This window comes from Ascaphus truei, assembly GCF_040206685.1.
Source record: "Ascaphus truei isolate aAscTru1 chromosome 2 unlocalized genomic scaffold, aAscTru1.hap1 SUPER_2_unloc_1, whole genome shotgun sequence".
NCBI classification, from domain to species: domain Eukaryota; kingdom Metazoa; phylum Chordata; class Amphibia; order Anura; family Ascaphidae; genus Ascaphus; species Ascaphus truei.
The window spans coordinates 1,546,040-1,563,654 of record NW_027453815.1 but is presented as its reverse complement, the minus strand read 5'-3'; the positions used below and the strand labels follow the sequence as shown (position 1 = coordinate 1,563,654).

At 57.7% G+C, this 17,615-nt stretch overlaps 1 protein-coding gene across 1 annotated transcript in view; it reads left to right on the top strand.

Annotated features, from left to right (window-relative positions):
* Window positions 1–17,615, top strand: part of LOC142473252 (autophagy-related protein 9A-like) — an 86,991-nt gene that overhangs the window by 37,372 nt on the left and 32,004 nt on the right. Inside the window, exons 2-7 of the mRNA XM_075580441.1 lie at window positions 3–550; window positions 2,010–2,163; window positions 4,876–5,055; window positions 10,161–10,406; window positions 10,864–11,072; window positions 15,831–15,939. Coding sequence (XP_075436556.1) covers window positions 3–550; window positions 2,010–2,163; window positions 4,876–5,055; window positions 10,161–10,406; window positions 10,864–11,072; window positions 15,831–15,939 — 1,446 coding nt within the window. The remainder of the gene's footprint in view (window positions 1–2; window positions 551–2,009; window positions 2,164–4,875; window positions 5,056–10,160; window positions 10,407–10,863; window positions 11,073–15,830; window positions 15,940–17,615) is intronic.

Sequence of the window (17,615 nt, the reverse complement as noted above, 5' to 3'; positions counted from 1 at the left end):
AGGCCACCTTCCTTAGCCAGGGTCTCAAGTACAACCTGGAGCTGCTGTTCTTCTGGGGTCCTGGCTCACTCTTCCAGAACAAGTGGAACCTGCAGCCCAAGTACAAGCGTCCCAGCCAGAGGCTGGAGCTGGCCCAGGAGCTGAGGCGGACCATCTTCCTACTGGGTCTGGCCAACCTCCTTCTCTGTCCATTCATCCTGGTCTGGCAGATACTCTACGCCTTTTTCAGCTACACAGAGGTCATCAAACGTGAACCAGGCTGCCTGGGTGCCAGGCGATGGTCACTCTATGGCCGTCTGTACCTGCGTCACTTCAACGAGCTGACCCATGAGTTGCAGACACGACTGAGCAGAGGCTACAAGCCGGCCACCAAGTACATGAACTCCTTCGCCTCCCAGCTGCTGGCCATCGCTGCCAAGAACCTGGGCTTCTTCGCAGGGTCTCTGCTGGCTGTCCTCATCGCTCTGACGGTCTACGATGAGGATGTGCTGACAGTCCAGCACATACTGACCACCATCACCGTGCTGGGAGTGCTGGTCACGGTGGCCCGGTGAGTACATAGAGGTAGATGAGGATGTGCTGATCGTCCAGCACATACTGACCACCATCACCGTGCTGGGAGTGCTGGTCACCGTGGCCCGGTGAGTAGGTAGAGATGAGGACGAGGGATTCTCATTGGGGCCGATGTTGCAATGAACCCTGCGCACCGACTTTTACACATCAATCATAATGATCTAATCAATAATGAATCCAGGCACAAATATCATGGGATTACAAAACATACAGGACCCCTATAAGCTCCTGTATATTTGTAATTCTTGTTCAGCTGGTCCTGGCTGATTTGGAGGGTGGCTCCTCCTTCCCTAGTTTGAAGCTCACCCCTCCCACATTTAAATGGTTAAAGCTCACTCCATTCCACCTTCCACACTCATGGGAGCTTGCGTGCAGTTTGATTGCGACAAATCTAATACAGAGGGCTTTTCCAGGTATTATACAGGTTAATAAGAGTTTCAATCAGACTTAGAACTATGCAACTAATGTTGACAGATTTATTATAAATCATTCTTCCTGGTAATGTACAGGTTATTAAGAATTTATATTAGTGTTAGGTACCCTTGAGACGTGGTCTGCCATGGAGGGGCTCAAGGGCTTACAACAATTTGGCCAAAGAGTTAAACTAAAAGACCATTTTATTCAAAATATATATTTGGGAAGGTTGTGTGCGTGTGCGTGTGTATGCGTGTGTATGCGTGTGTGCGTCTGTATGTGTGTGTGTCTGTATGTATGTGTGTGTGTGTGTGTGTGTGTGTGTGTATGTATGGGTGTGCGTCTGTGTGTGTGTGTGTATGGGTGTGCGTCTGTGTGTGTGTGTGTATGGGTGTGTGCGTCTGTGTGTGTGTGTGTGTGTGTGTGCGTGTGTATAACGGTCATATTTTATTTAAATGAAAACCCTGTTGTGTTACCTGGGACAGCAGGTTACGCACGCCCCCCGTTCTGTATACCACATCACATTAATGGGCCACAACGCAGATTTCTTTTAGCATTACCAAGCAGCGTCACACAGTCTGTACCGTCTTCCTCATGCAGGTAACACCACGGCCAGCGCGGGTCGTGAGTACCGCGCAGTGTACCGCGCAGTGTACCGCGCAGAGTACCGCGCAGTGTACCGAGGCGTCCGTGTGCCAGAGGGGGAGACGAGAGAAAGTACGGGCACCAGATTTATCGGGGAGAAGGAATCCCATTAACAAGACACTGGCGCTTTTCTTTTCAGCACATCTGGGTTTATTCTTTTGCACTGGTCTTGCACATCCCTAGTACTGACGGCCATTTTATTTCCCCCGCAGAAAACGCTGTCTGAGGGTGACTCATAGATCATTTTTGGAAACAATAGGGGCAATTTCTTCTTTAAGAGCTTGGTGGTTCTCTCACGAAGGAGCCCGTATCCTGGAACTGGCCGGCGCGGGGCGCGTCTCTTCTGCCTGGTAACCCGATGCCCTCTCCCCCTGCAGGTCCTTTATACCGGACGAGCACATGGTGTGGTGCCCGGAGCAGCTCCTGCAGTGCGTCCTGGCACATATACACTACATGCCCGACCACTGGCAGGGTCACGCGCACAAGTTAGAGACGCGCAACGAGCTGTCACAGCTCTTCCAGTACAAAGCGGTAAGAGAACTCGCCCATGGCGCCAGTGCGGGCGCCTCCGGGGGGAATGGACGGGTCGCGAGAGCTGCCGCGGAATGCGTTGGGCTCGGGGTTAGAATGCAAGGACTGGATTTCAGCCTTAGGATAAGATGGAGTCGTATATATACTGCATGCTGCTTTTTAATAGACCGGGTGAGATTATACCTGCTGAAGGGCCCCTCTGGTGACTGAAACGTGGACAATGGTGGTTGATCCTTCAAGATTGAGGCCGGTATCTTTGTTCCAGTGATAAGTTATTCTTCAGACAGAGAGTATATTACAGAGGTACAGGTTCAGCGGGAAGAACCAATCAGCATGCTGCTATTTCCTAGCCCCGATCTCTCTGCCTCAGCACAACCTTTACCCCCTTTTCTTATATCCAGCTATACTGTACGTGGCAGGTACTGCTTTCTCTCACGACACCCAGATTATACACAGCAATAATATTAATGGACAATAAGAAAACATGTTTATGTCTTAAGCTGTTATCCTTTAGACCGGTGGGGGGGGGGCGCGAGATTTTCTGGGTGCGGCGCTTCCAGAGGCCGCGCGCTGTTCCCCAAATCATTTTAATTAAATGCCGGGGGGAGCGCGCGAAGCCTGTGTAAGTTCCCTTAGCTCGTCTCCGGCGGCTTCTGGCGACACGTCAGACAAATGACATCAGAAACGCCGGAGATAAGGTAAGGAGGGGGCGTGCGCAGGGGCAGAGCGCAGGCAGGGGGGGGCAGAGGAAAACGTCTGCGCACCCCTGATTTAGACATTCATGGCAGAACAATGTCTCCGTATATTTGTATCTCCAGACGTCTTCTCACAGCATCCATCTCCGCTCCGACAAACCTCCCTTATTCCAGGCTGATTCATTCATTACTACTAGTATCCGACACCGTTACTATCCGACAAATAGTCCTACTTTCTGAGGATGCTCTTTCCATTCTGATTTAACCGTCTTAACTCCTCACATGCCAGACTCCCGAGCTGCACAATTTCAGCGCAACGCAAACATCCTAATTGTAATGAGCGCGTTTTATACACAGAGACACGGTGGACTCACACGAGACGTCCCTACATATCGCTGCGTGTAGGGTCTCTCTTGTGATAAGTAGCAAAGTAACTATTCACATCACGCAGGAGAATAGTTACACGCACAGGGTCAATGGTCTTGTCTGCCCTCCCACATTGTACTGTGCTGGGGAATATGTAGGTGCCATACAAATACAATATAATGTTGATGAGTGACCCGGGAGTCTCGGGAGACCCGGGAGTCTCGAGAGACAAGGGAGACTCAAGATACTCGAGAGACCCGGGAGACACGCCAGGGACACGAGAGAACCGGAAGACAAACGAGAGACCCGAGACCGGAAGCCACACCGGGACACGAGATGTATATAGGGCGTTTCTGACGTTACTGTTTGGATATTATAACCTGCTGTGGCTAGTTGATATCTATATGACCTGTCTCACTCTTGGGCAAGCGGTTTGTGCTGATGGACACCGTGCGGGATTGCAATACCAGTGATCCATCAATATTTCTATGTACAAAAAATAGGGATACACACCCCTTCCTCCCCGTTCCACTCTCCAGAAGGATGGAGAGAAGGGGGCGTCAGAGGGACGGAGAGAAGGGGCATCAGGGGGACGGGGAGAAGGGGCGTCAGAGGGACGGAGAGAAGGGGCATCAGGGGGACGGGGAGAAGGGGCGTCAGAGGGACGGAGAGAAGGGGCGTCAGGGGGACGGGGAGAAGGGGCGTCAGAGGGACGGAGAGAAGGGGTGTCAGGGGGACGGAGAGAAGGGGGCGTCAGAGGGACGGAGAGAAGGGGCGTCAGAGGGACGGAGAGAAGGGGCATCAGGGGGACGGGGAGAAGGGGCGTCAGAGGGACGGAGAGAAGGGGCGTCAGAGGGACGGAGAGAAGGGGCGTCAGAGGGACGGAGAGAAGGGGCATCAGAGGGACGGAGAGAAGGGGCGTCAGAGGGACGGAGAGAAGGGGCGTCAGAGGGACGGAGAGATGGGGGCGTCAGAGGGACGGAGAAAAGGGGCATCAGGGGGACGGGGAGAAGGGGCGTCAGAGGGACGGAGAGAAGGGGCGTCAGGGGGACGGGGAGAAGGGGCGTCAGAGGGACGGAGAGAAGGGGTGTCAGGGGGACGGAGAGAAGGGGGCGTCAGAGGGACGGAGAGAAGGGGCGTCAGAGGGACGGAGAGAAGGGGCATCAGGGGGACGGGGAGAAGGGGCGTCAGAGGGACGGAGAGAAGGGGCGTCAGAGGGACGGAGAGAAGGGGCGTCAGAGGGACGGAGAGAAGGGGCATCAGAGGGACGGAGAGAAGGGGCGTCAGAGGGACGGAGAGAAGGGGCGTCAGAGGGACGGAGAGATGGGGGCGTCAGAGGGACGGAGAGAAGGGGCGTCAGAGGGATGGAGAGAAGGGGCGTCAGAGGGACGGAGAGAAGGGGCGTCAGAGGGATGGAGAGAAGGGAACGCTCCCTTCTCTCCATCTTTATGACACTCCCTTCGCTCCGTCCCTCTGACGCCCCTTCTCTTCGTGTATATACACAGGTGTAACGTCTCGGCCGGTCTCTCGTGTATATACACAGGTGTAACATCTCGGTCGGTCTCTTCGTGTATATACACAGGTGTAACGTCTCGGTCGGTCTCTTCGTGTATATACACAGGTGTAACGTCTCGGACGGTCTCTTCCTCAGGTCTTTATCTTGGAGGAGCTCCTCAGTCCGATCATCACGCCTTTCATCCTGATCTTCTCTCTGCGGCACAAGTCTCTGGAGATCATCGATTTCTTCCGGAATTTCTCCGTGGAGGTGGTGGGAGTCGGAGACATCTGCTCCTTCGCTCAGATGGACGTCCGAAAACACGGGAACCCTCAGGTGAGGGAGAGGGGAGGGGCCTGCAGGTAAAGGGGGGAGGGGCCTGTGTGTAAGAAAGGAATAACAATGGAAGGGGGAGGAGCCTGTAAGTGAGCCTGACGAGTACCTGTGAGATGGGAGAGGAAAAGAGGGTGGGTCAGGAATACAGAGCAAAATCCGAGATTTTCGGAGAAGAAGCTTTTTGTATATAACTGCCCCCTTACCTCCATCCCTCTGACGCCCCCTTACCTCCATCCCTCTGATGCCCCCTTACCTCCATCCCTCTGACGCCCCCTTACCTCCGTCCCTCTGATGCCCCCTTCTCACAGTCCCTCTGATGCCCCCTTCTCACAGTCACTCTGATGCCCCTCTCCACGTCCCTCTGATGCACCCTTCTCACAGTCCCTCTGACGCCCCTTCTCCCCGTCCCTCTGACGCCCCTTCTCCCCGTCCCTCTGACGCCCCTTCTCCCCGTCCCTCTGACGCCCCTTCTCCCCGTCCCTCTGACGCCCCTTTTCCCCGTCCCTCTGACGCCCCTTCTCCCCGCCCCTCTGACGCCCCTTCTCCCCGCCCCTCTGACGCCCCTTCTCCCCGCCCCTCTGACGCCCCTTCTCCCCGCCCCTCTGACGCCCCTTCTCCCCGTCCCTCTGACGCCCCTTCTCCCCGTCCCTCTGACGCCCCTTCTCCCCGTCCCTCTGACGCCCCTTCTCCCCGCCCCTCTGACGCCCCTTCTCCCCGCCCCTCTGACGCCCCTTCTCCTCGCCCCTCTGACGCCCCTTCTCCCCGTCCCTCTGACGCCCCTTCTCCCCGCCCCTCTGACGCCCCTTCTCCCCGCCCCTCTGACGCCCCTTCTCCCCGCCCCTCTGACGCCCCTTCTCCCCGCCCCTCTGACGCCCCTTCTCCCCGCCCCTCTGATGCCCCTTCTCCCGTCCCTCTGACGCCCCTTCTCCCCGCCCCTCTGACGCCCCTTCTCCACGTCCCTCTGATGCCCCTTCTCCCCGCCCCTCTGACGCCCCTTCTCCCCGCCCCTCTGACGCCCCTTCTCCCAGTCCCTCTGACCCCCCTATGACGCCCCTTCTCCCCGTCCCTCTGACGCCCCTTCTCCCCGTCCCTCTGACGCCCCTTCTCCCCGTCCCTCTGACGCCCCTTCTCCCCATCCCTCTGATGCCCCTTCTCCCCGCCCCTCTGACGCCCCTTCTCCCCGTCCCTCTGACGCCCCTTCTCCCCGTCCCTCTGACGCCCCTTCTCCCCGTCCCTCTGACGCCCCTTCTCCCCGTCCCTCTGACGCCCCTTCTCCCAGTCCCTCTGACCCCCCTCTGACGCCCCTTCTCCCCGTCCCTCTGACGCCCCTTCTCCCCGTCCCTCTGACGCCCCTTCTCCCCGTCCCTCTGATGCCCCTTCTCCCCGCCCCTCTGACGCCCCTTCTCCCCGTCCCTCTGACGCCCCTCTCTCCATGTCTCGGTTCCCCGCAGTGGCTGTCGGAGGGGCAGACTCAGGCCTCCGTCCCTCTGAAGCCCCTTCTCCCCGCCCCTCTGACGCCCCTTCTCCCCGTCCCTCTGACGCCCCTTCTCCCCGCCCCTCTGATGCCCTTTCTCCCCGCCCCTCTGATGCCCTTTCTCCCCGTCCCTCTGACGCCCCTTCTCCCCGACCCTCTGATGCCCCTTCTCCCCGTCCCTCTGACGCCCCTTCTCCCCGCCCCTCTGACGCCCCTTCTCCCCGTCCCTCTGACGCCCCTTCTCTCCGCCCCTCTGACGACCTCTTCTCCCAGTCCCTCTGACGACCCCTTCTCCCCGTCCCTCTGACGCCCCTTCTCCCCGTCCCTCTGACGCCCTTCTCCCCGTCCCTCTGACGCCCCTTCTCCCCGTCCCTCTGACGCCCCTTCTCCCCGTCCCTCTGACGCCCCTTCTCCCCGTCCCTCTGACACCCCTTCTCCCCGTCCCTCTGACACCCCTCTCTCCATGTCTCGGTTCCCCGCAGTGGCTGTCGGAGGGGCAGACTCAGGCCTCCGTCCCTCTGACGCCCCTTCTCCCCGTCCCTCTGACGCCCTCTCCCCGTCCCTCTGACGCCCTCTCCCCGTCCCTCTGACGCCCCTTCTCCCCGCCCCTCTGACGCCCCTCTCTCCGTGTCTCGGTTCCCCGCAGTGGCTGTCGGAGGGGCAGACTCAGGCCTCCGTCCCTCTGACACCGCTTCTCCCCGTCCCTCTGACCCTCTCTCCCCGTCCCTCTGACGCCCCCTCTCTCCGTCCCTCTGACGCCCTCTCCCCGTCCCTCTGACGCCCCTTCTCCCCGTCCCTCTGACACCCCTTCTCCCCGTCCCTCTGACGCCCCTTCTCCCCGCCCCTCTGACGCCCCTCTCTCCGTGTCTCGGTTCCCCGCAGTGGCTGTCGGAGGGGCAGACTCAGGCCTCCGTCCCTCTGAAGCCCCTTCTCCCCGCCCCTCTGACGCCCCTTCTCCCCGTCCCTCTGACGCCCCTTCTCCCCGCCCCTCTGATGCCCTTTCTCCCCGCCCCTCTGATGCCCTTTCTCCCCGTCCCTCTGACGCCCCTTCTCCCCGACCCTCTGATGCCCCTTCTCCCCGTCCCTCTGACGCCCCTTCTCCCCGCCCCTCTGACGCCCCTTCTCCCCGTCCCTCTGACGCCCCTTCTCTCCGCCCCTCTGACGACCTCTTCTCCCAGTCCCTCTGACGACCCCTTCTCCCCGTCCCTCTGACGCCCCTTCTCCCCGTCCCTCTGACGCCCCTTCTCCCCGTCCCTCTGACGCCCCTTCTCCCCGTCCCTCTGACGCCCCTTCTCCCCGTCCCTCTGACACCCCTTCTCCCCGTCCCTCTGACACCCCTCTCTCCATGTCTCGGTTCCCCGCAGTGGCTGTCGGAGGGGCAGACTCAGGCCTCCGTCCCTCTGACGCCCCTTCTCCCCGTCCCTCTGACGCCCTCTCCCCGTCCCTCTGACGCCCTCTCCCCGTCCCTCTGACGCCCCTTCTCCCCGCCCCTCTGACGCCCCTCTCTCCGTGTCTCGGTTCCCCGCAGTGGCTGTCGGAGGGGCAGACTCAGGCCTCCGTCCCTCTGACACCGCTTCTCCCCGTCCCTCTGACCCCCTCTCCCCGTCCCTCTGACGCCCCCTCTCTCCGTCCCTCTGACGCCCTCTCCCCGTCCCTCTGACGCCCCTTCTCCCCGTCCCTCTGACACCCCTTCTCCCCGTCCCTCTGACGCCCCTTCTCCCCGCCCCTCTGACGCCCCTCTCTCCGTGTCTCGGTTCCCCGCAGTGGCTGTCGGAGGGGCAGACTCAGGCCTCCGTCCCTCTGACGCCCCTTCTCCCCGTCCCTCTGACGCCCTCTCCCCGTCCCTCTGACGCCCCCTCTCTCCGTCCCTCTGACGCCCCTTCTCCCCGTCCCTCTGACGCCCTCTCCCCGTCCCTCTGACGCCCCTTCTCCCCGTCCCTCTGACGCCCCTTCTCCCCGTCCCTCTGACGCCCCTTCTCCCCGTCCCTCTGACGCCCCTTCTCCCCGTCCCTCTGACGCCCCTTCTCCCCGTCCCTCTGACACCCCTCTCTCCATGTCTCGGTTCCCCGCAGTGGCTGTCGGAGGGGCAGACTCAGGCCTCCGTCCCTCTGACGCCCCTTCTCCCCGTCCCTCTGACGCCCCTTCTCCCCGTCCCTCTGACGCCCCTTCTCCCCGTCCCTCTGACGCCCCTTCTCCCCGTCCCTCTGACGCCCCTTCTCCCCGTCCCTCTGACGCCCCTTCTCCCCGTCCCTCTGACGCCCTCTCCCCGTCCCTCTGACGCCCCCTCTCTCCGTCCCTCTGACGCCCCTTCTCCCCGTCCCTCTGACGCCCTCTCCCCGTCCCTCTGACGCCCCCTCTCTCCGTCCCTCTGACGCCCTCTCCCCGTCCCTCTGACGCCCCTTCTCCCCGCCCCTCTGACGCCCCTCTCTCCGTGTCTCGGTTCCCCGCAGTGGCTGTCGGAGGGGCAGACTCAGGCCTCCGTACCTCTGACGCCCCTTCTCCCCGTCCCTCTGACGCCCTCTCCCCGTCCCTCTGACGCCCCTTCTCCCCGTCCCTCTGACGCCCCTTCTCTCCATGTCTCGGTTCCCCCGCAGTGGCTGTCGGAGGGGCAGACTCAAGCCTCCGTCCCTCTGACGCCCCTCTCTCCATGTCTTGGTTCCCCCGCGGTGGCTGTCGGAGGGGCAGACTCAGGCCCCCGTCCCTCTGATGCCCCTTCTCTCCGTCCCTCTGACGCCCCTCTCTCCATGTCTCGGTTCCCCGCAGTGGCTGTCGGAGGGGCAGACTCAGGCCCCCGTCCCTCTGATGCCCCTTCTCTCCGTCCCTCTGACGCCCCTCTCTCCATGTCTCGGTTCCCCGCAGTGGCTGTCGGAGGGGCAGACTCAGGCCCCCGTCCCTCTGATGCCCCTTCTCTCCGTCCCTCTGACGCCCCTCTCTCCATGTCTCGGTTCCCCGCAGTGGCTGTCGGAGGGGCAGACTCAGGCCCCCGTCCCTCTGACGCCCCTTCTCTCCGTCCCTCTGACGCCCCTCTCTCCATGTCTCGGTTCCCCGCAGTGGATGTCGGAGGGGCAGACTCAGGCCCCCATCCCTCTGACGCCCCCTCTCTCCGTCCCTCTGACGCCCTCTCCCCGTCCCTCTGACGCCCCTTCTCCCCGTCCCTCTGACGCCCCTTCTCTCCATGTCTCGGTTCCCCCGCAGTGGCTGTCGGAGGGGCAGACTCAGGCCTCCGTCCCTCTGACGCCCCTCTCTCCATGTCTTGGTTCCCCCGCAGTGGCTGTCGGAGGGGCAGACTCAGGCCCCCGTCCCTCTGACGCCCCTTCTCTCCGTCCCTCTGACGCCCCTCTCTCCATGTCTCGGTTCCCCGCAGTGGCTGTCGGAGGGGCAGACTCAGGCCTCCGTCCCTCTGACGCCCCTTCTCCCCGTCCCTCTGACGCCCCTTCTCTCCATGTCTCGGTTCCCCCGCAGTGGCTGTCGGAGGGGCAGACTCAAGCCTCCGTCCCTCTGACGCCCCTCTCTCCATGTCTTGGTTCCCCCGCAGTGGCTGTCGGAGGGGCAGACTCAGGCCCCCGTCCCTCTGACGCCCCTTCTCTCCGTCCCTCTGACGCCCCTCTCTCCATGTCTCGGTTCCCCGCAGTGGCTGTCGGAGGGGCAGACTCAGGCCTCCGTGTACCAGCAGGCAGAAAATGGCAAAACCGAGTTGTCCCTCATGCATTTTGCCATCACGAACCCGCACTGGCAGCCCCCGCTGGAGAGCTCGGTGTTCATCGGTCACGTGAAGGAGAAGGTTCAGCAGGACGCGGCCAACGCCCCCCCCGCTCAGCAGATCCTGTACGAAGCCCCCATCTGCAGCTCCATCCTGTCCAATGAGTCCGGCACTGCGGTCAGTGCTCAGTGTGTACGGACCAGTGTCATCGGACCAGTCCTTCTCTCTACTATCATATAGTATAACCTCTATATACAGTATAATTCCTCCTATTACACCATATACAGTAACCTCTACATACAGTATAACTCCTCCTATTACCCCATATAACCTCTACATACACTATAACTCCTCCTATTACCCCATATAACCTCTACATACACTATCACTCCTCCTATTACCCCATATAACCTCTCCCCATAACTCCCACATAACTGTTCTTTACAATTCTTCCTATATTCCCATATAACTGCTCCCGATAACTCCTCTTATTGCCCCTTATAACCCCTCCCTATAACTCCTATTACCCCATATAACCGCCCATAGACCTTCCCTTCCTGCGTGACCTGCTGACCCCACCTTTGCCCCTGCCTGTTTGGGGGATAAAGTGTTCCCGTTCCTTTTCTCCTCACAGCCGGAGAACTTGTTGGCCAGCGTCTTGGTGCACCCCGTCCTGACAGCCAGCGGGTTACCCACCCGGGACCGACGCTTCGCCCAGCCAACCACCACGGCGTCCGCGGCAGCGAGTGTGCTGGCCTCCCTCTCGGGGTCACAGGTGCCAGGGCGCCAGCCGGGGGCACATGGCTCTATGTACCACAGTGACCGGACTGCCCTGCAGGAGAGGTCAGTGATGGGGCCTTCACTAACAGGGACTTGCTGAGACATCGGTGTCACTGTGATTGAGCTGATGGGAGATAGGTTCCACCTCTCTGTCCTCCCAACGCGATGGGACAGAATCGGAGTCACTGTGACTGAGCTGATGGGATATAGGTTCCACCTCTCTGTCGTTCCATCACGATGGGACAGAATCGGTGTCACTGTGACTGAGCTGATGGGATATAGGTTCCACCTCTCTGTCCTCCCATCGCGATGGGACAGGATCGGTGTGACTGAACTGATGGGATATAGGTTCCTCCTCTCTGTCCTCCCATCGCGATGGGACAGGATCGGAGTGTCACTGTGACTGAGCTGATGGGATATAGGTTCCACCTCTCTGTCCTCCCAACGTGATGGGACAGTATCGGTGTCACTGTGACTGAGCTGATGGGATATAGGTTCCACCTCTCTGTCCTCCCATCGCGATGGGACAGGATCGGTGTCACTGTCACTGAGCTGATGGGATATAGGTTCCACCTCTCTATCCTTCCATCGCGATGGGACAGTATCGGTGTCACTGTGACTGAGCTGATGGGATATAGGTTCCACCTCTCTGTCCTTCCATCGCGATGGGACAGGATCGGTGTCACTGTGCTGATGGGATATAGGTTCCACCTCTCTGTCCTTCCATCGCGATGGGACAGGATCGGAGTGTCACTGTGACTGAGCTGATGGGATATAGGTTCCACCTCTCTGTCCTTCCATCACGATGGGACAGTATCGGTGTCACTGTGACTGAGCTGATGGGATATAGGTTCCACCTCTCTGTCCTTCCATCGCGATGGGACAGTATCGGTGTCACTGTGACTGAGCTGATGGGATATAGGTCCCACCTCTCTGTCCTCCCAACGCGATGGGACAGGATCGGAGTGTCACTGTGACTGAGCTGATGGGATATAGGTTCCACCTCTCTGTCCTTCCATCGCGATGGGACAGGATCGGTGTGACTGAACTGATGGGATATAGGTTCCTCCTCTCTGTCCTCCCATCGCGATGGGACAGGATCGGAGTGTCACTGTGACTGAGCTGATGGGATATAGGTTCCACCTCTCTGTCCTCCCAACGTGATGGGACAGTATCGGTGTCACTGTGACTGAGCTGATGGGATATAGGTTCCACCTCTCTGTCCTCCCATCGCGATGGGACAGGATCGGTGTCACTGTCACTGAGCTGATGGGATATAGGTTCCACCTCTCTATCCTTCCATCGCGATGGGACAGTATCGGTGTCACTGTGACTGAGCTGATGGGATATAGGTTCCACCTCTCTGTCCTTCCATCGCGATGGGACAGGATCGGAGTGTCACTGTGACTGAGCTGATGGGATATAGGTTCCACCTCTCTGTCCTTCCATCGCGATGGGACAGTATCGGTGTCACTGTGACTGAGCTGATGGGATATAGGTTCCACCTCTCTGTCCTTCCATCGCGATGGGACAGGATCGGAGTGTCACTGTGACTGAGCTGATGGGATATAGGTTCCACCTCTCTGTCCTCCCAACGCGATGGGACAGGATCGGAGTGTCACTGTGACTGAGCTGATGGGATATAGGTTCCACCTCTCTGTCCTCCCATCGCGATGGGACAGGATCGGTGTCACTGTGCTGATGGGATATAGGTTCCACCTCTCTGTCCTTCCATCGCGATGTGACAGAATCGGTGTCACTGTGACTGAGCTGATGGGATATAGGTTCCACCTCTCTGTCCTTCCATCGCGATGGGACAGGATCGGTGTCACTGTGCTGATGGGATATAGGTTCCACCTCTCTGTCCTCCCATCGCGATGGGACAGGATCGGTGTCACTGTGACTGACCTGATGGGATATAGGTTCCACCTCTCTATCCTTCCATCGCGATGGGACAGGATCGGAGTGTTACTGTGACTGAGCTGATGGGATATAGGTTCCACCTCTCTGTCCTTCCATCGCGATGGGACAGGATCGGTGTCACTGTGACTGAGCTGAAGGGATATAGGTTCCACCTCTCTGTCCTCCCATCGCGATGGGACAGTATCGGTGTCACTGAGACTGAGCTGATGGGATATAGGTTCCACCTCTCTATCCTTCCATCGCAATGGGACAGTATCGGTGTCACTGTGACTGAGCTGATGGGTTATAGGTTCCAGCTCTCTGTCCTTCCATCGCGATGGGACAGTATCGGTGTCACTGTGACTGAGCTGATGGGTTATAGGTTCCACCTCTCTGTCCTTCCATCGCGATGGGACGGTATCGGTGTCACTGTGACTGAGCTGATGGGATATAGGTTCCACCTCTCTGTCCTCCCATCGCGATGGGACAGGATCGGTGTCACTGTGACTGAGCTGATGGGATATAGGTTCCACCTCTCTGTCCTTCCATCGCGATGGGACAGTATCGGTGTCACTGTGACTGAGCTGATGGGAGATAGGTTCCACCTCTCTGTCCTTCCATCGGATCGGTGTGTCACTGGGCCAGTTCTCACCATGCCAACGGAGGCACACACTCAGTGTGTAGTGTTTGTGTCACTCTGTGCGGGGAGGGGCAGGATTAGTGAGACACGTCCCCTTCCTCCTCTGAGACACTCAGTGAGTGTGTGGCACTGTGTGTGGGGAAGACACTCAGTGAGTGTGTGGCACTGTGTGGTGGGATAGGCACTCAGTGAGTGTGTGGCACTGTGTGGTGGGATAGGCACTCAGTGAGTGTATGGCACTGTGTGATGGGATAGACACTCAGTGAGTGTGTGGCACTGTGTGTGGGGAAGACACTCAGTGAGTGTGTGGCACTGTGTGATGGGATAGGCACTCAGTGAGTGTGTGGCACTGTGTGATGGGGAAGGGACACACACTGAGGGCTGTAGGTCCCTTCCTTGTCTGTGACACTATGAACAGATTGTGTGTCCTTGTGATGCTGTGTCACAGTAGGGGCAGACTCAGTGAGTACAGATCCTCGCTGTCATCGTGTAGTTTGAGGGACAGCCTGAGTATGGGTTTGTGTGTCACCGTGTATCTGTGTGTCACCGTGTATCTGTGTGTCACCGTGTATCTGTGTGTCACCGTGTATCTGTGTGTCACCGTGTATCTGTGTGTCACCGTGTATCTGCGTGTCACCGTTTATCTGCGTGTCACCGTGTATCTGCGTGTCACCGTGTATCTGCGTGTCACCGTGTATCTGCGTGTCACCGTGTATCTGCGTGTCACCGTGTATCTGCGTGTCACCGTGTATCTGCGTGTCACCGTGTATCTGCGTGTCACCGTGTATCTGCGTGTCACCGTGTATCTGCGTGTCACCGTGTATCTGCGTGTCACCGTGTATCTGCGTGTCACCGTGTATCTGTGTGTCTCTCAGCACCATGTATCTGTGTGTCACCGTGTATCTGTGTGTCTCTCAGCACCATGTATCTGTGTGTCACCGTGTATCTGTGTGTCTGTGTGTCACGTGTATCTGTGTGTCTCTCAGCACCATGTATCTGTGTGTCACCGTGTGTCTGTGTGTCTCTCAGCACCATGTATCTGTGTGTCACCGTGTATCTGCGTGTCACCGTGTATCTGTGTGTCACCGTGTATCTGTGTGTCACCGTGTATCTGTGTGTCACCGTGTATCTGTGTGTCACCGTGTGTCTGCGTGTCACCGCGTATCACCGTGTATCTGCGTGTCACCGCGTATCTGCGTGTCACTGTGTATCTGCGTGTCACCGGGTATCTCCGTGTCACCGTGTATCTGCGTGTCACCGTGTATCTGTGTGTCACCGTGTATCTGTGTGTCACCGTGTGTCTGCGTGTCACCGCGTGTCTGCGTGTCACCGCGTATCACCGTGTATCTGCGTGTCACCGTGTATCTGCGTGTCACCGGGTATCTGCGTGTCACCGTGTATCTGCGTGTCACCGTGTATCTGCGTGTCACCGTGTATCTGCGTGTCACCGTGTATCTGCGTGTCACCGTGTATCTGCGTGTCACCGTGTATTTGCGTGTCACCGGGTATCTCCGTGTCACCGTGTATCTGCGTGTCACCGTGTATCTGCGTGTCACGTGTATCTGCGTGTCACCGGGTATCTCCGTGTCACCGTGTATCTGCGTGTCACCGTGTATCTGCGTGTCACCGTGTATCTGCGTGTCACCGTGTATCTGCGTGTGTCACCGTGTATCTGCGTGTGTCACCGTGTATCTGCGTGTGTCACCGTGTATCTGCGTGTGTCACCGTGTATCTGTGTGTGTCACCGTGTATCTGTGTGTGTCACCGTGTATCTGTGTGTGTCACCGTGTATCTGTGTGTGTCACCGTGTATCTGTGTGTGTCACCGTGTATCTGCGTGTCACCGTGTATCTGCGTGTCACCGTGTATCTGCGTGTCACCGTGTATCTGCGTGTCACCGTGTATCTGCGTGTCACCGTGTATCTGCGTGTCACCGTGTATCTGCGTGTCACCGTGTGTCTGCGTGTCACCGTGTGTCTGCGTGTCACCGTGTGTCTGCGTGTCACCGTGTGTCTGCGTGTCACCGTGTATCTGCGTGTCACCGTGTATCTGCGTGTCACCGTGTATCTGCGTGTCACCGTGTATCTGCGTGTCACCGTGTATCTGCGTGTCACCGTGTATCTGCGTGTCACCGTGTATCTGCGTGTCACCGTGTGTCTGCGTGTCACCGTGTGTCTGCGTGTCACCGTGTGTCTGCGTGTCACCGTGTATCTGCGTGTCACCGTGTATCTGCGTGTCACCGTGTATCTGCGTGTCACCGTGTATCTGTGTGTCTCTCAGCACTATGTCCAGGAGTGACCCGCAGCTGCAAAGCATCTCTCTGTCCTCGCTCCTGGCCTCTGAGTTTGCCTCTGCCGAGATGAGTCTACATGCAATATACATGCACGAGGTAAGGAGTGTGTGACAGCTACACAACCTCCTACATTACACAGGACACACATGCACGAGGTAAGGAGTGTGTGACAGATACACAACCTCCTACATTACACAGGACACACATGCACGAGGTAAGGAGTGTGTGACAGCTACACAACCTCCTACATTACACAGGACACACATGCACGAGGTAAGGAGTGTGTGACAGCTACACAACCTCCTACATTACACAGGACACACATGCACGAGGTAAGGAGTGTGTGACAGCTACACAACCTCCTACATTACACAGGACACACATGCACGAGGTAAGGAGTGTGTGACAGCTACACAACCTCCTACATTACACAGGACACACATGCACAAGGTAAGGAGTGTGTGACAGCTATACAACCTCCTACATTACACAGGACACACATGCACGAGGTAAGGAGTGTGTGACAGCTACACAACCTCCTACATTACGCAGGACACACATGCACGAGGTAAGGAGTGTGTGACAGATACACAACCTCCTACATTACACAGGACACACATGCACGAGGTAAGGAGTGTGTGACAGCTACACAACCTCCTACATTACACAGGACACACATACACGAGGTAAGGTGTGTGACAGCTACACAACCTCCTACATTACACAGGACACACATGCACGAGGTAAGGAGTGTGTGACAGCTACACAACCTCCTACATTACACAGGACACACATGCACGAGGTAAGGAGTGTGTGACAGCTATACAACCTCCTACATTACACAGGACACACATGCACGAGGTAAGGAGTGTGTGACAGCTACACAACCTCCTACATTACACAGGACACACATGCACGAGGTAAGGAGTGTGTGACAGCTACACAACCTCCTACATTACACAGGACACACATACACGAGGTAAGGGCAGTGTGACAGATACACAATCTCCTACATTACACAGGACACACATGCACGAGGTAAGGCGTGTGTGACAGCTACACAACCTCCTACATTACGCAGGACACACATGCACAAGGTAAGGAGTGTGTGACAGCTACACAACCTCCTACATTACACAGGACACACATGCACGAGGTAAGGAGTGTGTGACAGCTACACAACCTCCTACATTACACAGGACACACATACACGAGGTAAGGTGTGTGACAGCTACACAACCTCCTACATTACACAGGACACACATGCACGAGGTAAGGAGTGTGTGACAGCTACACAACCTCCTACATTACGCAGGACACACATGCACGAGGTAAGGAGTGTGTGACAGATACACAACCTCCTACATTACATAGGACACACATGCACGAGGTAAGGAGTGTGTGACAGCTACACAACCTCCTACATTACACAGGACACACATGCACAAGGTAAGGGCAGTGTGACAGATACACAATCTCCTACATTACACAGGACACACATGCACGAGGTAAGGAGTGTGTGACAGCTACACAACCTCCTACATTACGCAGGACACACATGCACGAGGTAAGGAGTGTGTGACAGATACACAACCTCCTACATTACACAGGACACACATGCACGAGGTAAGGTGTGTGACAGCTACACAACCTCCTACATTACACAGGACACACATGCACGAGGTAAGGAGTGTGTGACAGCTACACAACCTCCTACATTACACAGGACACACATGCACGAGGTAAGGTGTGTGACAGATACACAATCTCCT